Raw genomic sequence first — 23,060 nt, forward strand, 5'->3', positions numbered from 1 at the left:
ACTTAAATCAGACCCCACTAGTAAGATAGAAAAAGTCCTCCTCCAGTTAACACAAAAAGCTTTAGAAGAAAGTGTGATTAAAAAAAAAGGAATTTGATTTTATTGACATAAAAAAACTCACAACTCCAACAATATATATCTTACCAAAGATACATAAGAATCCCCTACATCCGCCAGGTAGGCCTATAATATCCAGCTGTAACAGCATTACATCAAACTTGTCTGCTTTTATAGATTCTTATCTTCAGCCGTTGGTACACAAAACAAGAGCCTTTCTTAAAGATACTGGCGATGTCTTACGGAAATTATTTAGTACTGAATGGAGAGATGGGATGTTTTTAGTTAGTGCGGATGTTAGCACACTTTACACCATCATAAACAAGGAGAAAGGTCTTAATGTGGTTTTATTCTTTTTAAAACAGTCCGATTTATCCTCGTCTTTGCAAAATTTTATAATTGAAAGCATTAATTTTATACTTGATAATAATTATTTCATTTTTAACAGTACTTTTTATCTTCAAATTCTTGGCACAACCATGGGTACCAGCAGCAGGTTTGGTGCGATGGAGTCCTGGGGGCAAACCTGGTATCCTGGCAACGTTTTATTGACGACGTATTATTTATTTGGAACGGTTCCCAAACAGAACTAGAAAGTTTCTGTGAACTGTTGAATGTCAATGATCGCTCAATAAAATTAGTTTTTAATATCAGTTGTACCCTTTTTAGATTTATTGATCTATATTAACGATAATCAAATTCTGACCAAATGTTATCGTAAACCGACAGATTGAAACGGTTTTATAAACCGATCTAGCGAACATCATGCCAACTGGCTGGATGGAATACCGTTCAGCCAGTTCGCTAGAATAAAAAGAAACTGCACTGATAATGTAATCTGTGAAGAACAAATGAATGAACTAACGGACAGATTTGTTAATAAGGGTTATGAAATTGCTAAAATGGAGAGAGCTAAAGAAAAACTTCAACATGTTGAGAGAAATGACCTCCTAACAGAGAAACCAAAAAAGGATACCAATGAAAAATTTAAGTGGACCTTCATTTCTCAATACAGTTCGTCTTTTAAAAGTATATAAAGAATTTATCAGAATTGGAAATTGTTATTACAAGACCCTATACTCATAAATCACATCCCAGAACGCCCCAGTTTTATTTATAGAATGGCACCCTGTTTGAAAGACAAATTGGTGAAAAGCAGTATAGAAGAAGAAACCCGACAAAGTATACGCACAAGGGGATTTCATAGGTGTGGGTATTGTTTGATGTGCAGGACTGTAAGGAGTGACACTTCTAAATTTTTAACTTTCACTGTAAATGGCCATACCCACAAAATAAACAATTTTATCACCTGCAACTCCAGAAACGTGATATACCTACTGGAGTGCACGTGTAACCTCTTTTATGTGGGGAAGACCTCTAGAAATTTACGTGTCAGGTTGTATGAACGGGATACGGGCGTTTTAGCGAACAGCTTCACATCGAATTCATTTACATCGAACTCATATCACCGAATCAAACCACATCGACATATTCATCACATCGAACAAGCATACATCGAAATGCATTCTACTTCGAACACCACTTCACCGAACACCACAATACACCGAACACATAACATTCCGAAATATCTAAAGTCGAACACGGGTTTTTTCGATTGCTATCAACTCGAACATTATAACATCGAAATACCTAAATAGAAATTTCTTACTTCGATAACATTTAAATCGAAACTATTTACATCGAACACATTTAACGCGAATATTTAACTATCGAATGTCTTTGTCTAGAAATTAATTACATCGATTGACATTTGATAGAAGCAATTTACATCGATCTGATTTAAGACGATTACCTCATTTTTCGATTGTCTTTTTATCGAAGCAAACAACTTCGATCATTATCTTTTCGAACAACAATACGTCGAACATCATACCGACGATCACTCTTGCTTTGTGCAGACCTGCCCCCTCTCCCACCGTGGCTCACAACCGCCACATTCAGCTGTCTCTGTGCCCTGCCCAAACTGACACAGCCCTGCCGTCTATGCAGACGGCAAGCTAGCGCCCTGCCGTCAAATGTCCGCACTGACCGTGGAACCACAAGTCCCACAATGGCCTGCCAGTGTTGCACCCCCCTCCCCCCCCCATGACACCCTCAACCATCAAAGTCTCTACCCTTGGGGGTCCCATCGTCTCCCTAGCTGCACCCGTAATGTACGATAATAAATAACTACTTCTAAATCCTCCATCCCCAAACTGACACAGCCCCCCGTCTATGCAGACGGCAAGCTAGCGCCCTGCCGTCAAATGTCCGCCGCACTGACCGTGGAACCACAAGTCCCACAATGGCCTCCCAGTGTTGCACCCCCCCCCCCATGACACCCTCAACCATCAAAGTCTCTACCCTTGGGGGTCCCATCGTCTCCCTAGCTGCACCCGTAATGTACGATAATAAATAACTACTTCTAAATCCTCCATCCCCAAACTGACACAGCTCCCCGTCTATGCAGACGGCAAGATCCATCGAGCGCCCTGCCTTCTAACGTCTGCATTTACCGTGGCACCACAAGTCCCACAATGACCTGCTAATGTTGCACATCTGCCCACTCACATCACCCCTGCACGTTGTCTGCCTACCATATACGCACCCTTGTTTTTGTGCTATATCAAATTATGTTTTAAATAGATAAACCTATTATGTTTGACCCCTCATAAAGTTCTAGATAAAATCATGTCTCCTACAAGATTGGTTCACTGGTGTCTCACACGGTGTTTTTTTTTAATCTTGACATTTTCGTCAGGAGTCTTCTGTCTTTGGCATATCACTAAGTGACTTTGGTCATTCATGCTTTCTTTAAACATGCATGAGTCATACTTCTTGACCTTTACTCTTTTGAATATCTTCTCAATGGGCTTAGATATCTTTTCTGATGAAAATCGAATTAGTTCGAGTCAATGGCCATTCTGTGAGTCACTGTAAACAAAACCTGTCTACACAACAAAACCATTATGCTATTGTTTGACATTATCACTCTGGCGTCACAATTCTTGATTTCTCTCTCACCTCAGAGATACACTTATCTGATACACTTATCAAAAACATCACTAATCTTCATTCTTTTTTATTAAGTGCAACTCATATAGATTCTTATTCCTATTCCACTGTTTATGACAAAAATTTTCTTTGACGTTTGATTTATTTTCATTTATTGCAAGGAAATTTTTATTTTTATTTTTTGGACATTGCAATATAGAGCTTTATTTCAAGTTAAACCCACCCGATTCTCATTCTCTCAGCGCAAGAGAAATCTGCCCCACCTGCAGTGCACATGGTTTTGGAGGCTCAGCCGCACTTGAGCGCATTGCCGAACAATATCAGTACTGCGGCGACTATGCGCCATCTGCTTAGGGTGCCGCGATCTATTGGGGCGCTGAAGGGTCTCCCACAAATATTCTCCCATTCACAGTTAGGATCCATGGACGACTACATGCAGTTTGCAGTTTGGACTGTTTTTCTACCCCCCCCCCCAGCCCCCTCCCCCAATGACATCCTCACCCCTCAAAATTCTCAACCTTTTGGGGTCCCCTCCTCTCCCTAGCTGCACCCATAATGTATCTACCCTCTCACTGAACCCGTCTACACCCTCACAGGCAACAGTGACACTATGTCTATGTAGACGGCAAGATCTGGCTACTCTAGCGCCTTGCCGTTAAATGTCCGGACTGGCCGTGGCACCACAAGTCCCACAATGACCTGCCATTGTGCATCCCTGCACTCCCTCTTCTATTACCCCTCACCCATCATAGTCTATACCCTGTTGGTGGGCACCCTCCCCCCAGACCTGCACGCATAATGTTTCACCGGTCTAAATCCGCACTGTCCAAACAGACACAGCCCCCCGTCTATTTAGACGGCAAGATCCGTGTAGCGTCCTGCCTTCTAACGTCTGCATTTACCGTGGCACCACAAGTCCCACAATGACCTGCCAGTGTTGCAGCCTTGAGTTGTCAGCGCCCATTTCCATGCTGGCATCGATACCCGCATTCTCACCCCTTAAATATAGTTTTGGAATTTATGACTGGCATCATCACTCAACCATTTTTCACCCTCATTTGCCCATCCAAATGATAGTCATTATTTTTTACTATAATTTTACAAAATATCATAACATTATGCGTGCCTGTACACGTGTTAATGGCTAATGCCAATCCATCCCACTTCTTTTTAAACCAGCCCACTTTTTGAATTGAAAGGTTTTAATTGGATAACTTTTGTTAATCCTATCTCTAAAGAGTAACGCCCATTTTCAAGACAATAAAAGTAGCCACCTAACCTGTCCCCGCTTCATAATTGAACTTTAGTGTCAATTATTCCTTGATGTACGCTACAGCTACAGCTATTTCTTCGAAGATGGCAGAGGAAGCGACTGCATCCGCAGCAGCATCAACATCAGCACCATCAACATCAGCACCATCAACATCTGCTGAATCAATGGCGGCATATACCTTCGTACCTTCACAGAGAGGAGGACTGCTACTGAACATCAATGGATATGTTATGGCTAAGAACAAGCAGGTTGGAGACGTCGTCTATTGGAATTGCACAGAGAAAACTACAGCCCCTTGTTCAAGCTATGCTAAAACTACGATCTTTGGTGGAGTACATCAATTAAACAGGCACGGAGAGCATACCCATGCACCCAGACCTGAAAAGTCAATTGTTGCCGTGGCAAAGGCAGCAGTCAAGCGACGTGCCAGGGATACCGCAGAGGAACCTTCACAAATTATTCAAAACGTCACTGCGGATATGCCTTCAACGAGTGCCATGTGTTTGCCCAATCGGGAATCCCTTCGCCAAATCGTCAAAAGGGTAAGGCGCCTTGATTGCCCAGCCGAGCCCACCACCCTGGATGACATCAGTGTTCCTCACGATTTGCAATACATCGGGGAAACGAAGTTTTTGCTAAAGGACTGTACTGTTGCTAATGATCGGGTACTCTTATTCAGTACGGAAGAAAACTTGAGGAAGCTCCATGAAGCCCAGTATTGGGTTATGGATGGAACTTTTAAAACATGCCCCACTTTATTTAGACAGATATATTCCATCCATGCAGTGGTTGGGACAGAGGCCACCTCCAAACGCTTTTTGCCACTTGTCTATGGTCTTTTAAGTAGCAAGAATGAGGATTGCTACCAGCAATTTTTAGAAGCCCTGCAAGACGTTGGTAATGACCTGGATATTCCCTTTGCCCCCAGCTATATTATGACGGATTTTGAACGTGCAGCAATCCGAGCTTCTCAATCTGTTTTTCCCTCAAGTACTCACAAGTGCTGCCTATTTCATCTAGCACAAAACGTTTGGAGAAAGATCCAAGCAAGTCGACTTGTAAATGAATATGGGACCGATTATGGACTTCATTTGAAATTGAAGCACCTGCAAGCACTTGCTTTTTTACCCCCGGATGACATTCCAGCAGCATTTGAGCTAGTGAAAGCTGAAATGCCAGAGAGTGCCTCATCTGTGTTAACCTACTTTGAGGAAACTTATGTTTTGGGCCGTGTAAGAGCTGGCACGAGAAGCCATATCCGCTCACCACCTCTTTATCCACCAGAGCTATGGTCTATATATGATCCAATGTCTGTTGGAATACCGCAAATACAAAACAAGTTGGAGGGTTGGCATAGGCGATGGAATATCCTTCTGGGTGAGAAGAAGTTTGGCCTCTACAAGCTGATCACTTTTTTACATAAGGAACAGAAAGTGACAGCCAGTTTAATCAGCAAGGTGGTCCTCAATGTCCCAAAAACTCCCCCCAGAAGAGAGTTGAAAGAGAGAGAAGCTTCAATTCAGCGGATTTTTGCTCAGTATGGCACCATAAATGTCATGGAGTACCTGGGCGCAATAGCGCATCACTTGGCATTATCTTGAAGGCTTCACTTTGGAAACAATGTTTTTTCCCTAACTTTTGTGTATCAAGTTCAAGTTCAAAGCGTCCAAATTTTTTTTTTTTTTAATTTTTGAAGATAAAAAGGGAGTGCCACTACATTGCCTTCATCCGATTTGTGGTAAGTAAACCATTTAATTCTCAAAGTATAGGCCTTTCCAAACTATGGCCCTCTACATGTTTTGAAAGTACATTTCCCATCATGCCTCCCCACATTTTGGCTATAATGGAATGCTATAACTCTGGCAAGGCATGCTGGTATGTGTAGTTCCACAACAGGTTGAGGGTCATAGTTACCCTAATGTACTGTTTCACATATATTCTTGCATTAATCGTTTTCTCCCAATCTAATTTATGACAAGATTATAACCTGAAGTTTCATTATGTGTCATTACCTTACAGCAGGAGTCATCAAACTATGGCCCTACAGATGTTGTGAAAGTACAAGTCCTTTGATGCCTTGCCACAGTTTTGCTGTTCAGCAATGCTAAAACTATGGCAAGGCATGCTGGGAATGTGTAGTTTCACCACATCTGGAGGGCCAGTTTCAGGATGCCTGGTTTAGGTGTACTTGGGACAAGATGACTTGAGTGTCCACACACTAAATGTGATGTAGATATTTTTATAAAATCTATGTCAAACATGCACTGTAACTCCTTACACTGTATGTTTTGAACAGATTTTAAAAAGAGCTAAATCACATTTAGTGTGTGGACACGCAAGTCATCTTAAGTTAAGTTATATGGAATGAAAATTGACCTGCATATATGTCCTTTACAAATTGTCACATTTACCACAAGTTTACATCCGTGCATCAACGACATATCAGATTACATATAATAGATGTAAATAAAAATAATTAGGGTAAAGGTAATTGCCAAACTTACTTATTGTTTTCTAAAGTAAAGAAAATACACTCACTGGAAAATTCATTTTGATAATTTTATTGTAAGTGCTAAATACAGATCATAACAAACAATACCATGATATATATCACCCAAAAAACTACTTTAACACAATACATATAAATATATAAAAATATAGATAGAGCAAGATTTGCACATAGGCTTTATTTTGTCAAATTTCCTTTTACTATTGACATTGCTATATTTTCCGATCAATGAAATACTTTTATTAGATATTTATCAACATGAAACATCCAAAATATAATACTTTGACATTTTTATTTTTCATTATGTAACTCACATGATACATGTTTAATATGTTACTCATAGTATTTTCCTAGTGATATTATTTAATAGTACTATAAATAAAAATTAGAAATATAACATCCATATTACATTTAAAACATCAAAAAACAGAATCAAAATAATCTGGTATTCAAATACAATTTATACTATATATACTGCATCACAGCTGTATTCATTCTTCTTTTCCTTTGTAATTTCTTCTGTCTTTTACGCACTGAAATAAAAAAAAAAGATGTAATTACATCATGAACTTGCACACTCCACATCCAGCACTACACAACCCTAACAATGTTGTTTAAAAATTTTGAAATATTTTATCTGCAGAACATTAGATCACACAACATTGTACATTGTGAAAGAGGGCCTTATTCTCTACTCTGACAAAGTACTTTCTAAAGGGCAATTGTGTCACCTCAAAATTTTTTGAATACTGAATTGCAGAGTTTTGATTTTTTATCTGTTTGTGCATGCAGAATACTGCCTTGAAATACTGCCTTCTTTATTTTCACACTGCATTATAGGTCAGACTTTGAATTAAAACCACACCCATATCCATTACTTTTAACATATTACATCTACCCCACCTGCATAGGATCTGCTTTTGTACATGAAACCATTGTCAGCAGTTTTGGATTTGAATAAGGCCTACATGCACAGAAGTATTGTTCTCCCCTGCATTACACACCTTAATGTATTGGTGTTTAATAAATTATTTTTAAAATGAACAATTGTCAGATTTTGAAAAGTGCACTGATTTTTTAGAAATCTGTGCATATTAAGAATACATTCATTATCGACTCACAAGATAAAAAAAAGAATATCATTTATTTAAATATAGGGGGGGCATCTCCAAATTTTCTTTCTAGAGGTACAATTTCAAGATTTAATGTGCCGTTGCTCATATTAAGGACATTTAGGACCTCAGCTCACTTTTTGCAAGGTAGATGTGATGTTTTGTAATGAAGGTCAACTTACACATTTCATTTCCCTTTCTCCTAGCACCATGCCAGACACCTGATTAACTTCTCTTCCAAAGTTTTACCTTTGTACACTTTTGTGCTAACGGCATCTACATTATACCGAACTGTTTTTGTCTGAAGGATGGTACCATCGGAAACAAAAAATTATTACCCAAAAAAATTATATTACAATGGTAAGTGGTCTATTTGTGAAATCTATTCTGTTTAAAAATATGCTCCCCTTGTGTCCCTCCCCTCTCCTCTTCCTGTCTACTCTGTTCCCTATGCTTAACCCCTCTTTGCTTTCCCTGCTAGAAACTTACCCTAGGTTGCACACTTCATAGCCCTATGCCAGCCTCCTCATGGTCTTGTCCTCTGTCATCTCAGGCTGGACCCTTTCATCTGGATTCTTCGCCGCCGGTGTCTTCATGCAGGATGGACTCCTTGCAGCCTGTCCCCACCACAAAAAAAAGATAAGTAAACACATGTTAATATTTGCATTCCTGTGCTTTCTTACACCCTCCCTCCTCCCCCGTTCCCTATGCTTAACCCCTCTTTGCTTTCCCTGCTAGAAACTTACCCTAGGTTGCACACTTTATAGCCCTATGCCAGCCTCCTCATGGTCTTGTCCTCTGTCATCTCAGGCTGGACCCTTTCATCTGGATTCTTCGCCGCCGGTGTCTTCATGCAGGATGGACTCCTTGCAGCCTGTCCCCACCACAAAAAAAAGATAAGTAAACACATGTTAATATTTGCATTCCTGTGCTTTCTTACACCCTCCCTCCTCCCCCGTTCCCTATGCTTAACCCCTCTTTGCTTTCCCTGCTAGAAACTTACCCTAGGTTGCACACTTCATAGCCCTATGCCAGCCTCCTCATGGTCTTGTCCTCTGTCATCTCAGGCTGGACCCTTTCATCTGGATTCTTCGCCGCCGGTGTCTTCATGCAGGATGGACTCTTCAGTGTGGCAGAGGTGCAGAGCAAATTTGAACGTTGTTTCCTGAAAGACAGAAGGTGAGTTAGGGACGCATGTTACAAACCTTTCCTTTGCTCTTGTGTGGCCTGAGTCATCCCAGTGATGCTGCAACTCACCCCCTGCCGCCTCACTGGAAAGCTTTACGCCAGAATGCCTTCTTCTCTGTGCAGACTGGACACCCTGGAAGCTTGACGATTTTGCTTTCTTCTTTTCTGTATCTGTGTAATTTATAACCGTATTAGTAAATTGATTGTATTACCTGTAACACATAATAGTTTAGATATGTATATATGTCTACATCTATATTTTTAAAGATGAAGTTTGTGTGAGTGTGAAAAATTACCTTTCGTTCACGCTGTGTCTAATTAGGGCTTTTCCAAGACGCTACTTTGGGCCTCTGCCCGCCTGGTCCTCAGGGGCTCTGGCCGCCTGGTCCTCAGGGGCTCTGGCCGCCTGGTCCTCAGGGGCTCTGGCCGCCTGGTCCTCAGGGGCTCTGGCCGACTTCTCCTTCTCTCTGGGTCTGGCCGACTTCTCCTTCTCTCTGGGTCTGGCCGACTTCGCCTTCTCTCTGGGTCTGGCCGACTTCGCCTTCTCTCTGGGTCTGGCCGCCTTCTCCTTCTCTCTGGGTCTGGCCGCCTGCTCCTTCTCTCTGGGTCTGGACGCCTTCTCCTTCTCTCTGGGTCTGGCCGCCTGCTCCTTCTCTCTGGGTCTGGCCGCCTGCTTCTTCTCTCTGGGTCTGGCCGCCTGCTCCTTCTCTCTGGGTCTGCGGTGCTTCACCTTTGGAGATGTTTTCACAGGCTGCTCCTGCAGATGTCCTTTGAGCTGCTGTCCATGAATCACTCTCCATGCAAGCTCTTTGCTTCTTTGGACAGCCATCTCTGTTTCCATTCTTGGAGACATGGTTGCTTGGGGGATTCTGCGAACCTTGTCCTTTGGGCCTCTGATCACAGTTTGTTCCTCTGCACTTGTGTCCACCATCTGCTGCTGTGTTGTCTGGCGACTTTGCTTTGATGTGACCAACATCTCCATCAGGCACATGCTTGCCTGCTGTTCCTGGTATGTCATGTCCGTTTCCTCTTTCTGCTGGGCTATGACTTCCTCTCTCTCTCTTTGCAGTCTCTCTTGATTTTCTGTTGTTGCTCTTGTCCACATTTCTTCTGTGTGCTGTTCTTGCCTCTCCTTCTCAGCTCTGGCCAGCTGTGTCTTCTCGGCTCTTACACGCTCAGCCTCTGTGATTCTGGCATGCTCTGCCTCTTCTGCTCTGACACGCTGTGCCGCTTGCTCTGCTCTTTCCTTCTGCTCTTCCTCCACTATCCTTTGACGTTCCAGTTGAAGAGCTTGCTCCCAAAGTCGTTTGTCATGTGGTTCAGATTGCCTTGACTGTGTTTCTGATCCACCCTGATCCATTGTACCTTGACTGTGGTGTCTTCGCTGGTATGCCCTTTCAGCTTCCTCTTGCCGAGCCAACCATTCTGGATCGATTGTTGTGGAGGATGGTGTGGTTTGCTGTAGAGCTTGAAGTCGTGGAGCTGAAGATCTTCTTTCTTCTGTCATCAGCTGAAGTGTAGTACATATCATGCTGGTGTTGGCATTGGACTGCTGCTGCCACATAAGCATACACTGGAGAGTCTGCTGCATGTGTTGCATGTCGACAGCATGGTTGGCTTGGAATTCACCGAGTTGAGAACTCATCTGTTGGAGAGAGACCGGTCCTTCCCTCGATGCATTCTGTGCTGTGGTCATGTCATCAACCTTCTGATTCAATGTCTGTAGGAGTGCAACAACTGAAGCATTTGATGACACAACTTCTTTGAAGGATTGAAGAATCGCTGCCATTGCCTCAGCTTGCTGATTGATGCTCGCATTCATCTGATTGATGCTCTGTTCAATCTTGTCAAATCGAAGAGCATTCCGTTCTGCATCTTCAGTTCTTCTTTCCTCCAATAGCTTCATAGCCTCTAGAATTGGTGACTGCTGCGACGAATCTATAATAACCCAAAAAAATTCAAGTTAAGTGTGTGTAAAGATAAACCAAAAAACAAAGTCTTGACATTTATTTTTTTTAACAGATTTGCCATAATTATATGCAAGATGCAGACCTTCCAGTGGATGTTCCAGGGGGGAATGTGGATTTTGCCTTTCGATGTCTTGGGACGCTGTCTGAAGCTGAGGAACAGTTCCTCTTGAGTCCAGTGGTGTGACTATAAATCAGAGGAAATTGATAAAAAAATATTTGGACAAAGTAGAACAGGAAAATGTAGTAGCTTTTGTTCTAGCGATTACTAGCAAGGCTTACCAGTGTGGTCCAGTGTGTCTGCTGCATTTCTTTCCTGCGTTGTTCCAAATGACACTTTTCTTTTTGATTTTTCAACGGCTGCTGGTACATTTACCAAATAAGTTAATCTAGCCAATATGCACTAAAATTACTTTATAAAAACATAAAAAGTCGTTTACCCACCTCTCTCGAATGTCTGCGAGGTGATCTGCGACGCGGTTGGTGTTGTGGAAACCATTGGTGAGCCTGAATATAAAAAAAAGGAAAGGCAATTAAAAAAATGCTTTTTACAATTTACACATAAACAAAAGTTATACTCTTCAATATTACTAATCTGTTTTGATTGATGCTAATTAAATAAAGTATTACTTTACAGAATGTAGTGAAGGACAAAGATATTTGAGAGACGATAACAAACTAATAACACAAGCACCAAAGCAGGACATACATACAGATAAAACCTCCCGTTACCTAATTGATGTTGGACACATAGCTGTATATATACCAAAGGGCTAGGTATGGTACGTAGGTTTGGTGGAATATGACATTGCCATTTGGACGTTTACGACAGTTCAATGTAAATAAAGTGTGCAGGACATGTAAGGTCATATAAGTTATCACCGTTGAAACATGTGGCTGGGTGGAGGAGAGATGACAGTATTCACCTTGATCAAGAGGTATATTGATGTATGAACATACTAGATTTTAAAAGTTGTTAGCACGGAAAGTAGAAATGGACCATGTTTGGGCTTATATTTTTGGGTCAATTGTAAAAAATTGAATGCTGTTACAGCCTATAATGTTGATTTTTTTAATTAACGCGGAGTGGTTGCGGGCCATATTAAATGCAAAAAACAAACAGCAGGGCTTAGATTTAACAATTACCACTTGATTCAGGTCATAGAAGTGATATAGGATACAAATGGAGGATTTGGGTTCAATACGGTTAAGTGTTGTACATGTAGCCCTTATTTTGCTAAATGTTTGAATAAAGCGCTAAGAAAACGTCCTTAAGGATACACTGTTTTGGTGAAGTAATGCGCATATTGTTGCTTAAGGATCACAACGTAATATTAGAAGAACTCATGTTATCGTTGAATACAAGCCACATTATTTGTAGTTCAGTAAAGACGGAATGCAGTGCAGGCGCTAGTTGAATTTTACTTTGGGATATAACAGAAATGTGTTGTATTTCAGTAAAGAATAGAAAATTTGAGCACCAAATTAAATAACATTTTTCACCTGCATGTGAACTTTTCCTATGCTTGCGCGGCGTGGGATCCTTTTCCGGGGTGGTGTCTTCCAATGTGGAGTCGGTTGCAGATCCTTCTGAGAAAGTAATGTAAGCATATATTAATAAGCACATCTAATAATTTAGAATAACAGTGCTTCATCAACAATATAATGTATTTTTTCATATAGCGTGCTTCACCTGTGTGTGTTTTTCTGTATCTCTTCGGCTGCTTTCTTTGCTTGAATGGCGATGCATCTTCATCCATTTGCTCTGCTGCTGATCCTTAGGAAAAAAAGGGGAAACATAACAAATTACTTAATATAGCTGAATATAGTAGATGCCTATATCAAATGTTGTGTTAATGTAGCATTGCAAACCTTTGTGTGATTTCGTGGACTTCTGAGGCGTAGTTTGCTTCGGTGTCTTCTTTGGCGTAGGAGTCTTTGTTGAAACTGGAGAAATGATAAATTACAGTTAGAAACATAGGATATTGCAATTGGATTTTATCTCTACAGAGAAGCAGTGCATGGTCAAAATTTTCTTTTTTGACCAACAGTACATCTAATAATTGAAACAAGTTAGAAATATTTTCTAAAAAGCATAATGCGCGCACATATGTACATTACTTGTGCGGCAGACATAGAGAGTCCATAAGGTTCAAACATTAAGATTCAGACTTGAATATGCACAATATACTATACCTTCTCCACTGGTTGATGGCCTTTCTTCGGGGTTGACCTTCACGAATTCTTCGATCTTCTTCTCCCAAACCTTCTTAGCTTCTGTCCTCTGCGCATCTTCTCAATGGTGGCTCTTCTGCTGTCACGCCACCTATTCTTGCAGCTTTCTTCAGTTCGTTGGCATATATAGTTTAGATATGTATATATGTCTACATCTATATTTTTAAAGATGAAGTTTGTGTGAGTGTGAAAAATTACCTTTCGTTCACGCTGTGTCTAATTAGGGCTTTTCCAAGACGCTACTTTGGGCCTCTGCCCGCCTGGTCCTCAGGGGCTCTGGCCGCCTGGTCCTCAGGGGCTCTGGCCGCCTGGTCCTCAGGGGCTCTGACCGACTTCTCCTTCTCTCTGGGTCTGGCCGACTTCTCCTTCTCTCTGGGTCTGGCCGACTTCGCCTTCTCTCTGGGTCTGGCCGACTTCGCCTTCTCTCTGGGTCTGGCCGCCTTCTCCTTCTCTCTGGGTCTGGCCGCCTGCTCCTTCTCTCTGGGTCTGGACGCCTTCTCCTTCTCTCTGGGTCTGGCCGCCTGCTCCTTCTCTCTGGGTCTGGCCGCCTGCTTCTTCTCTCTGGGTCTGGCCGCCTGCTCCTTCTCTCTGGGTCTGCGGTGCTTCACCTTTGGAGATGTTTTCACAGGCTGCTCCTGCAGATGTCCTTTGAGCTGCTGTCCATGAATTACTCTCCATGCAAGCTCTTTGCTTCTTTGGACAGCCATCTCTGTTTCCATTCTTGGAGACATGGTTGCTTGGGGGATTCTGCGAACCTTGTCCTTTGGGCCTCTGATCACAGTTTGTTCCTCTGCACTTGTGTCCACCATCTGCTGCTGTGTTGTCTGGCGACTTTGCTTTGATGTGACCAACATCTCCATCAGGCACATGCTTGCCTGCTGTTCCTGGTATGTCATGTCCGTTTCCTCTTTCTGCTGGGCTATGACTTCCTCTCTCTCTCTTTGCAGTCTCTCTTGATTTTCTGTTGTTGCTCTTGTCCACATTTCTTCTGTGTGCTGTTCTTGCCTCTCCTTCTCAGCTCTGGCCAGCTGTGTCTTCTCGGCTCTTACACGCTCAGCCTCTGTGATTCTGGCACGCTCTGCCTCTTCTGCTCTGACACGCTGTGCCGCTTGCTCTGCTCTTTCCTTCTGCTCTTCCTCCACTATCCTTTGACGTTCCAGTTGAAGAGCTTGCTCCCAAAGTCGTTTGTCATGTGGTTCAGATTGCCTTGACTGTGTTTCTGATCCACCCTGATCCATTGTACCTTGACTGTGGTGTCTTCGCTGGTATGCCCTTTCAGCTTCCTCTTGCCGAGCCAACCATTCTGGATCGATTGTTGTGGAGGATGGTGTGGTTTGCTGTAGAGCTTGAAGTCGTGGAGCTGAAGATCTTCTTTCTTCTGTCATCAGCTGAAGTGTAGTACATATCATGCTGGTGTTGGCATTGGACTGCTGCTGCCACATAAGCATACACTGGAGAGTCTGCTGCATGTGTTGCATGTCGACAGCATGGTTGGCTTGGAATTCACCGAGTTGAGAACTCATCTGTTGGAGAGAGACCGGTCCTTCCCTCGATGCATTCTGTGCTGTGGTCATGTCATCAACCTTCTGATTCAATGTCTGTAGGAGTGCAACAACTGAAGCATTTGATGACACAACTTCTTTGAAGGATTGAAGAATCGCTGCCATTGCCTCAGCTTGCTGATTGATGCTCGCATTCATCTGATTGATGCTCTGTTCAATCTTGTCAAATCGAAGAGCATTCCGTTCTGCATCTTCAGTTCTTCTTTCCTCCAATAGCTTCATAGCCTCTAGAATTGGTGACTGCTGCGACGAATCTATAATAACCCAAAAAAATTCAAGTTAAGTGTGTGTAAAGATAAATCAAAAAACAAAGTCTTGACATTTATTTTTTTTAACAGATTTGCCATAATTATATGCAAGATGCAGACCTTCCAGTGGATGTTCCAGGGGGGAATGTGGATTTTGCCTTTCGATGTCTTGGGACGCTGTCTGAAGCTGAGGAACAGTTCCTCTTGAGTCCAGTGGTGTGACTATAAATCAGAGGAAATTGATAAAAAAATATTTGGACAAAGTAGAACAGGAAAATGTAGTAGCTTTTGTTCTAGCGATTACTAGCAAGGCTTACCAGTGAGGTCCAGTGTGTCTGCTGCATTTCTTTCCTGCGTTGTTCCAAATGACACTTTTCTTTTTGATTTTTCAACGGCTGCTGGTACATTTACCAAATAAGTTAATCTAGCCAATATGCACTAAAATTACTTTATAAAAACATAAAAAGTCGTTTACCCACCTCTCTCGAATGTCTGCGAGGTGATCTGCGACGCGGTTGGTGTTGTGGAAACCATTGGTGAGCCTGAATATAAAAAAAAGGAAAGGCAATTAAAAAAATGCTTTTTACAATTTACACATAAACAAAAGTTATACTCTTCAATATTACTAATCTGTTTTGATTGATGCTAATTAAATAAAGTATTACTTTACAGAATGTAGTGAAGGACAAAGATATTTGAGAGACGATAACAAACTAATAACACAAGCACCAAAGCAGGACATACATACAGATAAAACCTCCCGTTACCTAATTGATGTTGGACACATAGCTGTATATATACCAAAGGGCTAGGTATGGTACGTAGGTTTGGTGGAATATGACATTGCCATTTGGACGTTTACGACAGTTCAATGTAAATAAAGTGTGCAGGACATGTAAGGTCATATAAGTTATCACCGTTGAAACATGTGGCTGGGTGGAGGAGAGATGACAGTATTCACCTTGATCAAGAGGTATATTGATGTATGAACATACTAGATTTTAAAAGTTGTTAGCACGGAAAGTAGAAATGGACCATGTTTGGGCTTATATTTTTGGGTCAATTGTAAAAAATTGAATGCTGTTACAGCCTATAATGTTGATTTTTTTAATTAACGCGGAGTGGTTGCGGGCCATATTAAATGCAAAAAACAAACAGCAGGGCTTAGATTTAACAATTACCACTTGATTCAGGTCATAGAAGTGATATAGGATACAAATGGAGGATTTGGGTTCAATACGGTTAAGTGTTGTACATGTAGCCCTTATTTTGCTAAATGTTTGAATAAAGCGCTAAGAAAACGTCCTTAAGGATACACTGTTTTGGTGAAGTAATGCGCATATTGTTGCTTAAGGATCACAACGTAATATTAGAAGAACTCATGTTATCGTTGAATACAAGCCACATTATTTGTAGTTCAGTAAAGACGGAATGCAGTGCAGGCGCTAGTTGAATTTTACTTTGGGATATAACAGAAATGTGTTGTATTTCAGTAAAGAATAGAAAATTTGAGCACCAAATTAAATAACATTTTTCACCTGCATGTGAACTTTTCCTATGCTTGCGCGGCGTGGGATCCTTTTCCGGGGTGGTGTCTTCCAATGTGGAGTCGGTTGCAGATCCTTCTGAGAAAGTAATGTAAGCATATATTAATAAGCACATCTAATAATTTAGAATAACAGTGCTTCATCAACAATATAATGTATTTTTTCATATAGCGTGCTTCACCTGTGTGTGTTTTTCTGTATCTCTTCGGCTGCTTTCTTTGCTTGAATGGCGATGCATCTTCATCCATTTGCTCTGCTGCTGATCCTTAGGAAAAAAAGGGGAAACATAACAAATTACTTAATATAGCTGAATATAGTAGATGCCTATATCAAATGTTGTGTTAATGTAGCATTGCAAACCTTTGTGTGATTTCGTGGACTTCTGAGGCGTAGTTTGCTTCGGTGTCTTCTTTGGCGTAGGAGTCTTTGTTGAAACTGGAGAAATGATAAATTACAGTTAGAAACATAGGATATTGCAATTGGATTTTATCTCTACAGAGAAGCAGTGCATGGTCAAAATTTTCTTTTTTGACCAACAGTACATCTAATAATTGAAACAAGTTAGAAATATTTTCTAAAAAGCATAATGCGCGCACATATGTACATTACTTGTGCGGCAGACATAGAGAGTCCATAAGGTTCAAACATTAAGATTCAGACTTGAATATGCACAATATACTATACCTTCTCCACTGGTTGATGGCCTTTCTTCGGGGTTGACCTTCACGAATTCTTCGATCTTCTTCTCCCAAACCTTCTTTAGCTTCTGTCCTCTGCGCATCTTCTCAATGGTGGCTCTTCTGCTGTCACGCCACCTCTTCTTGCAGCTTTCTTCAGTTCGTTGGCATATCCCGATCTGGCTGACTGCATGTGAAACTTGTTCCCACATTGTGCTCGGCAATCTTGCTTGGGACCTGCTGGCATCTGTACCGAACTGAAGCAGAAAGTGTTGGATTACCTGATTGATGAGGGTTTCCGTTTCTGCATCAGTGAAGTTGGGTCCTCGGTTCACGATTTCTTCTCCGGAGTAAACTTCTTTGTCTGTATGTGATGGTTGCCTCGGGTCTTCCACCTGTGAAGAGAGAGAAAGGCGCCTTCTTTCTTCCTGAGACATTTCTATAATAAGAATCTGAAATGATAAAAAAAAGGATTAGAAAATAAAGGAATATTTTATTAATATAGAGATAGAAAGAACATTGATATATTTTATATAGTGACCGGCTGTTTGTCCTGTCTTACATCACTTGAAGCACACTAGCAATGCAAAAAATGAACCCATAAAAGCACTTCTTAACATGCCATACAGAAGACATTTGGAAATAAAAAAAAAAAGCAGGCCTCAACAACATCCTATCTGCATGGGTGACTGACAAGTGAGGATAACTGCAGAAGGAGGCGGGTGTCAACATGGCTGACTTTGGCAGCCATGTTGACACCCGCCTCTTTGTCCTGTCATGCTCACTTACATCACTTGAAGCACACTAGCAATGCAAAAAAATGAACCCATAAAAGCACTTCTTAACATGCCATACAGAAGACATTTGGAAATCAAAAAAAAAAACAGGCCTCAACAACATCCTATCTGCATGGGTGACTGACAAGTGAGGATAACTGCAGAAGGAGGCGGGTGTCAACATGGCTGACTTTGGCAGCCATGTTGACACCCGCCTCTTTGTCCTGTCATGCTCACTTACATCACTTGAAGCACACTAGCAATGCAAAAAAATGAACCCATAAAAGCACTTCTTAACATGCCATACAGAAGACATTTGGAAATAAAAAAAAAAACAGGCCTCAACAACATCCTATCTGCATGGGTGACTGACAAGTGAGGATAACTGCAGAAGGAGGCGGGTGTCAACATGGCTGACTTTGGCAGCCATGTTGACACCCGCCTCTTTGTCCTGTCATGCTCACTTACATCACTTGAAGCACACTAGCAATGCAAAAAAATGAACCCATAAAAGCACTTCTTAACATGCCATACAGAAGACATTCGGAAATAAAAAAAAAAAACAGGCCTCAACAACATCCTATCTGCATGGGTGACTGACAAGTGAGGATAACTGCAGAAGGAGGGGGGTGTCAACATGGCTGACTTTGGCAGCCATGTTGACACCCGCCTCTTTGTCCTGTCATGCTCACTTACATCACTTGAAGCACACTAGCAATGCAAAAAAATGAACCCATAAAAGCACTTCTTAACATGCCATACAGAAGACATTTGGAAATCAAAAAAAAAAACAGGCCTCAACAACATCCTATCTGCATGGGTGACTGACAAGTGAGGATAACTGCAGAAGGAGGCGGGTGTCAACATGGCTGACTTTGGCAGCCATGTTGACACCCGCCTCTTTGTCCTGTCATGCTCACTTACATCACTTGAAGCACACTAGCAATGCAAAAAAATGAACCCATAAAAGCACTTCTTAACATGCCATACAGAAGACATTTGGAAATAAAAAAAAAAAAACAGGCCTCAACAACATCCTATCTGCATGGGTGACTGACAAGTGAGGATAACTGCAGAAGGAGGCGGGTGTCAACATGGCTGACTTTGGCAGCCATGTTGACACCCGCCTCTTTGTCCTGTCATGCTCACTTACATCACTTGAAGCACACTAGCAATGCAAAAAAATGAACCCATAAAAGCACTTCTTAACATGCCATACAGAAGACATTTGGAAATAAAAAAAAAAAACAGGCCTCAACAACATCCTATCTGCATGGGTGACTGACAAGTGGGGATGACTGCAGAAGGAGGCGGGTGTCAACATGGCTAGACAGAAAGTCAGCCATGGTGACAACTGCATGATTTAACAGTCATGTTCACTCCCAACATCAGTTTCAAAGCAGCAAGCCTTACACTGAAAATCCAGACACCAAACATCAACATAACGGTCCAAATTAACCAACAAACAATACATTATAGAAAATGCTGAGAAAACTGTAGTAATGTAATGAGGTTAAACCCCGATAATATGCCCGTGCACTAGGGATGAAGTTTAAACATGCATGGTTAGTGACGGTGTATGTGGTGTCACCCCGGGTACCCTGTGGTGTTGGGGAAAAGGAGGGGTGTCGCTAAAAATAACAAATATATTAGTGGGGGAACGGGGGGTACGGCGTGGTAAATGGAGAATCCCCGTGGTGTAATGGGGATGTTTTAAACAGGTGTAGTGGAGTGCGGTGACCTCTATAATCTAGTGTCAATGGGTAGAGAGGAGGAAGAGAGAGACAGAGTTCAGCACTTACACTCAGAAGAATGAATCCACCGGTCAGAGTACAACGGGTCTCCCGCTGTGCAGATGGGTGTCCTCCGCGTAGTCAGGTCACTCCTCCCAACTCCTTCCAGTCGTCTTCAAAACAATGTTCAGCTGACGATAGCGCTCCTCCAGGAGTTGGAAAGCCAAAGTACGCAAGCCAATTATGAGAAAGCAGCCAAACTAACACAGCCAGGCAGCAAGCTCAATAAAATGGCGACTAAGCGCGGGAGGTACAGGGTTTATAAAGTGTAAAAAGTGCGGGAAACAATAGCTCCCCCTTCATCATAACATTGCTATGGATTAATTGGACATCTTATTGTCAGCACATTATACTGAGAGCATGCTGATTTAATGATTTAAAAAATGCATTAAGAACCCTTACGTGACTGGCGCAGTATGATGGCGGGAAAAAGTGGGATGTTTGTTGCTTGTTTATGAAGTCCTGTCCGTAAACAACACTATTTAACAATATCACATGTTTCACAAAGGTTAAACACACACCTGCCAACTGATAAAAAAAAAATGACATAGAAAAAAAAAAGTGGTAGATGGAATCGCAAGCGTAAGGGCAAGACATTATGGAACATGTAGTTCTACAAATAAACACTATGGTCCAATAACCATCTATACACAGTGCTTAACTACAGTGTAACTAGTAATGGGTGTTTTAGGGTGCTTGCTCGTGGCGTGTATAGTGGGTGCAGCTAGGGAGACGGAGGGAGAACTAATAGAGACTGTGGTGATGGGTAAGGGGTAATAGAAGAGGGAGTGCAGGGCAGAACACTGGCAGGTCATTGTGGGACTTGTGGTGCCACGGTAAATGCAGACGTTAGAAGGCAGGGCGCTCGATGGATCTTGCCGTCTGCATAGACGGGGGGCTGTGTCAGTTTGGGGATGGAGGATTTAGAAGTAGTTATTTATTATCGTACATTACGGGTGCAGCTATGGAGACGATGGGACCCCCAAGGGTAGAGACTTTGATGGTTGAGGGTGTCATGGGGGGGGGGTGCAACACTGGCAGGCCATTGTGGGACTTGTGGTTCCACGGTCAGTGCGGACATTTGACGGCAGGGCGCTCGATGGATCTTGCCGTCTGCATAGACGGGGGCTGTGTCAGTTTGGGGATGGAGGATTTAGAAGTAGTTATTTATTAACGTACATTACGGGTGCAGCTAGGGAGACGATGGGACCCCCAAGGGTAGAGACTTTGATGGTTGAGGGTGTCATGGGGGGGGGGGTGCAACACTGGCAGGCCATTGTGGGACTTGTGGTTCCACGGTCAGTGCGGCGGACATTTGACGGCAGGGCGCTAGCTTGCCGTCTGCATAGACGGGGGGCTGTGTCAGTTTGGGGATGGAGGATTTAGAAGTAGTTATTTATTAACGTACATTACGGGTGCAGCTAGGGAGACGATGGGACCCCCAAGGGTAGAGACTTTGATGGTTGAGGGTGTCATGGGGGGGGGGGGGGTGCAACACTGGCAGGCCATTGTGGGACTTGTGGTTCCACGGTCAGTGCGGCGGACATTTGACGGCAGGGCGCTAGCTTGCCGTCTGCATAGACGGGGGGCTGTGTCAGTTTGGGGATGGAGGATTTAGAAGTAGTTATTTATTAACGTACATTACGGGTGCAGCTAGGGAGACGATGGGACCCCCAAGGGTAGAGACTTTGATGGTTGAGGGTGTCATGGGGGGGGGGTGCAACACTGGCAGGCCATTGTGGGACTTGTGGTTCCACGGTCAGTGCGGCGGACATTTGACGGCAGGGCGCTAGCTTGCCGTCTGCATAGACGGGGGGCTGTGTCAGTTTGGGGATGGAGGATTTAGAAGTAGTTATTTATTATCGTACATTACGGGTGCAGCTAGGGAGACGATGGGACCCCCAAGGGTAGAGACTTTGATGGTTGAGGGTGTCATGGGGGGGGGGGGGGTGCAACACTGGCAGGCCATTGTGGGACTTGTGGTTCCACGGTCAGTGCGGCAGACATTTGACGGCAGGGTGCTAGCTTGCCGTCTGCATAGACGGGGGGCTGTGTCAGTTTGGGGATGGAGGATTTCGACTGGTAGAACATTATGGGTGCAGGTCTGGGGTGAGGGTGCCCACCAAAAGGGTATTGACAATGATGAGTGAGGGTGTAATGTGTGTAAATTAGATTTAAAACATTTCGATTAAACTCTTTTCGATATAACAATGTATCGATGTAACGTTAGTCGACTTAGTTATTTTCGGTATTTTTGTGTCGATGTAATGTAAATTCTTTTATTTATCGTTCGACTTTGAATTTTTCTATATCAATGTGTTCGATATAATATTTATCGGCCACTATGCTATCGAAGTAAAATTACTTCTACATTGTACACGTCGATTGATTGTCAGCTTCGATAAATTGAGTAGTCTACATTACAACGGTCGACAACTTTACCGTTCGACCTTATATGTTCGACATAGGGTTAATTCGATCTGTAACCATTCGATATTCTAACCTTTCGAACTGCCATGCTTCGAGATTATTTGGTTCGTCAACATGGTACGTTCGATGTATACATTTTCGATTTACCTATCCTATCGGGCTACCGTTGTCGACATAATTTCACTCGAATTAATATACATCGGCAATACGATCCCATTCCGTATGAACACATATATAATACCAGAAAAGGGCTGGACACACATTCTGTATCATCTCATTTTAAACAAATTCACAATAAGAATGAATGCCACATAAAAAGTTTTTTGAGCATCACTCAAATTCTGCGCAAAACAAGAACGAGAGATGTAGACAAAAGATTATCCCAAACTGAAATGGAATGGATTTTTAAATTTAAAACGTTGATTCCTTTCAGTATGAATACAGATTTTGAGTTGAAAAGCTTTTTAGAATAAAATGTCACTCCTTTTAAGTCCTTTTTATTCCTATCTTGTTTAATGTTCATGTTTTTATATGTATTTTTTTATCAGTGTTTTTTAATCTTTTTGCCCAATTTCCTGCACCTAACAATGCCATTTATTATTCTATTTATGTAGATAATATGCAACTCCCATTTGAGAAAAAACACATGCCCGGCTTCGGATACACTTCCG

At 42.3% G+C, this 23,060-nt stretch overlaps 3 protein-coding genes across 3 annotated transcripts; all 3 read right to left on the bottom strand.

The window, feature by feature from the left end:
- Nucleotides 1-9,456: 9,456 nt before the first annotated feature.
- LOC146019414 (uncharacterized) lies at nt 9,457-11,327 on the bottom strand. Its single transcript, XM_083151957.1, has 2 exons — nt 11,207-11,327; nt 9,457-11,092 (listed from the first exon to the last, which is right to left on the bottom strand). Exon 2 carries the CDS (start codon nt 11,058-11,060, stop codon nt 9,492-9,494), a length of 1,569 nt encoding a protein of 522 aa, XP_083008083.1. The 5' UTR covers nt 11,061-11,092; nt 11,207-11,327; the 3' UTR covers nt 9,457-9,491.
- A 3-nt stretch (nt 11,328-11,330) lies between these two features.
- Nucleotides 11,331-13,386, bottom strand: LOC146019415 (uncharacterized). Its single transcript, XM_083151958.1, has 6 exons — nt 13,318-13,386; nt 12,994-13,068; nt 12,815-12,898; nt 12,625-12,711; nt 11,566-11,628; nt 11,331-11,481 (listed from the first exon to the last, which is right to left on the bottom strand). Exons 3-6 carry the CDS (start codon nt 12,879-12,881, stop codon nt 11,390-11,392), a joined length of 309 nt encoding a protein of 102 aa, XP_083008084.1. The 5' UTR covers nt 12,882-12,898; nt 12,994-13,068; nt 13,318-13,386; the 3' UTR covers nt 11,331-11,389.
- Nucleotides 13,387-13,595: 209 nt separating this feature from the next.
- On the bottom strand, nt 13,596-22,477 carry LOC146021154 (uncharacterized). Its single transcript, XM_083154954.1, has 9 exons — nt 22,463-22,477; nt 17,398-17,842; nt 17,074-17,148; nt 16,895-16,978; nt 16,705-16,791; nt 15,646-15,708; nt 15,484-15,564; nt 15,287-15,388; nt 13,596-15,172 (listed from the first exon to the last, which is right to left on the bottom strand). Exons 1-9 carry the CDS (start codon nt 22,475-22,477, stop codon nt 13,596-13,598), a joined length of 2,529 nt encoding a protein of 842 aa, XP_083011080.1.
- Between the last annotated feature and the right edge of the window lie 583 nt (nt 22,478-23,060).

This window comes from Crinia signifera, chromosome 7 (genome assembly GCF_055691185.1).
Source record: "Crinia signifera chromosome 7, ASM5569118v1, whole genome shotgun sequence".
In the NCBI taxonomy this organism is placed as follows: Eukaryota; Metazoa; Chordata; class Amphibia; order Anura; family Myobatrachidae; genus Crinia; species Crinia signifera.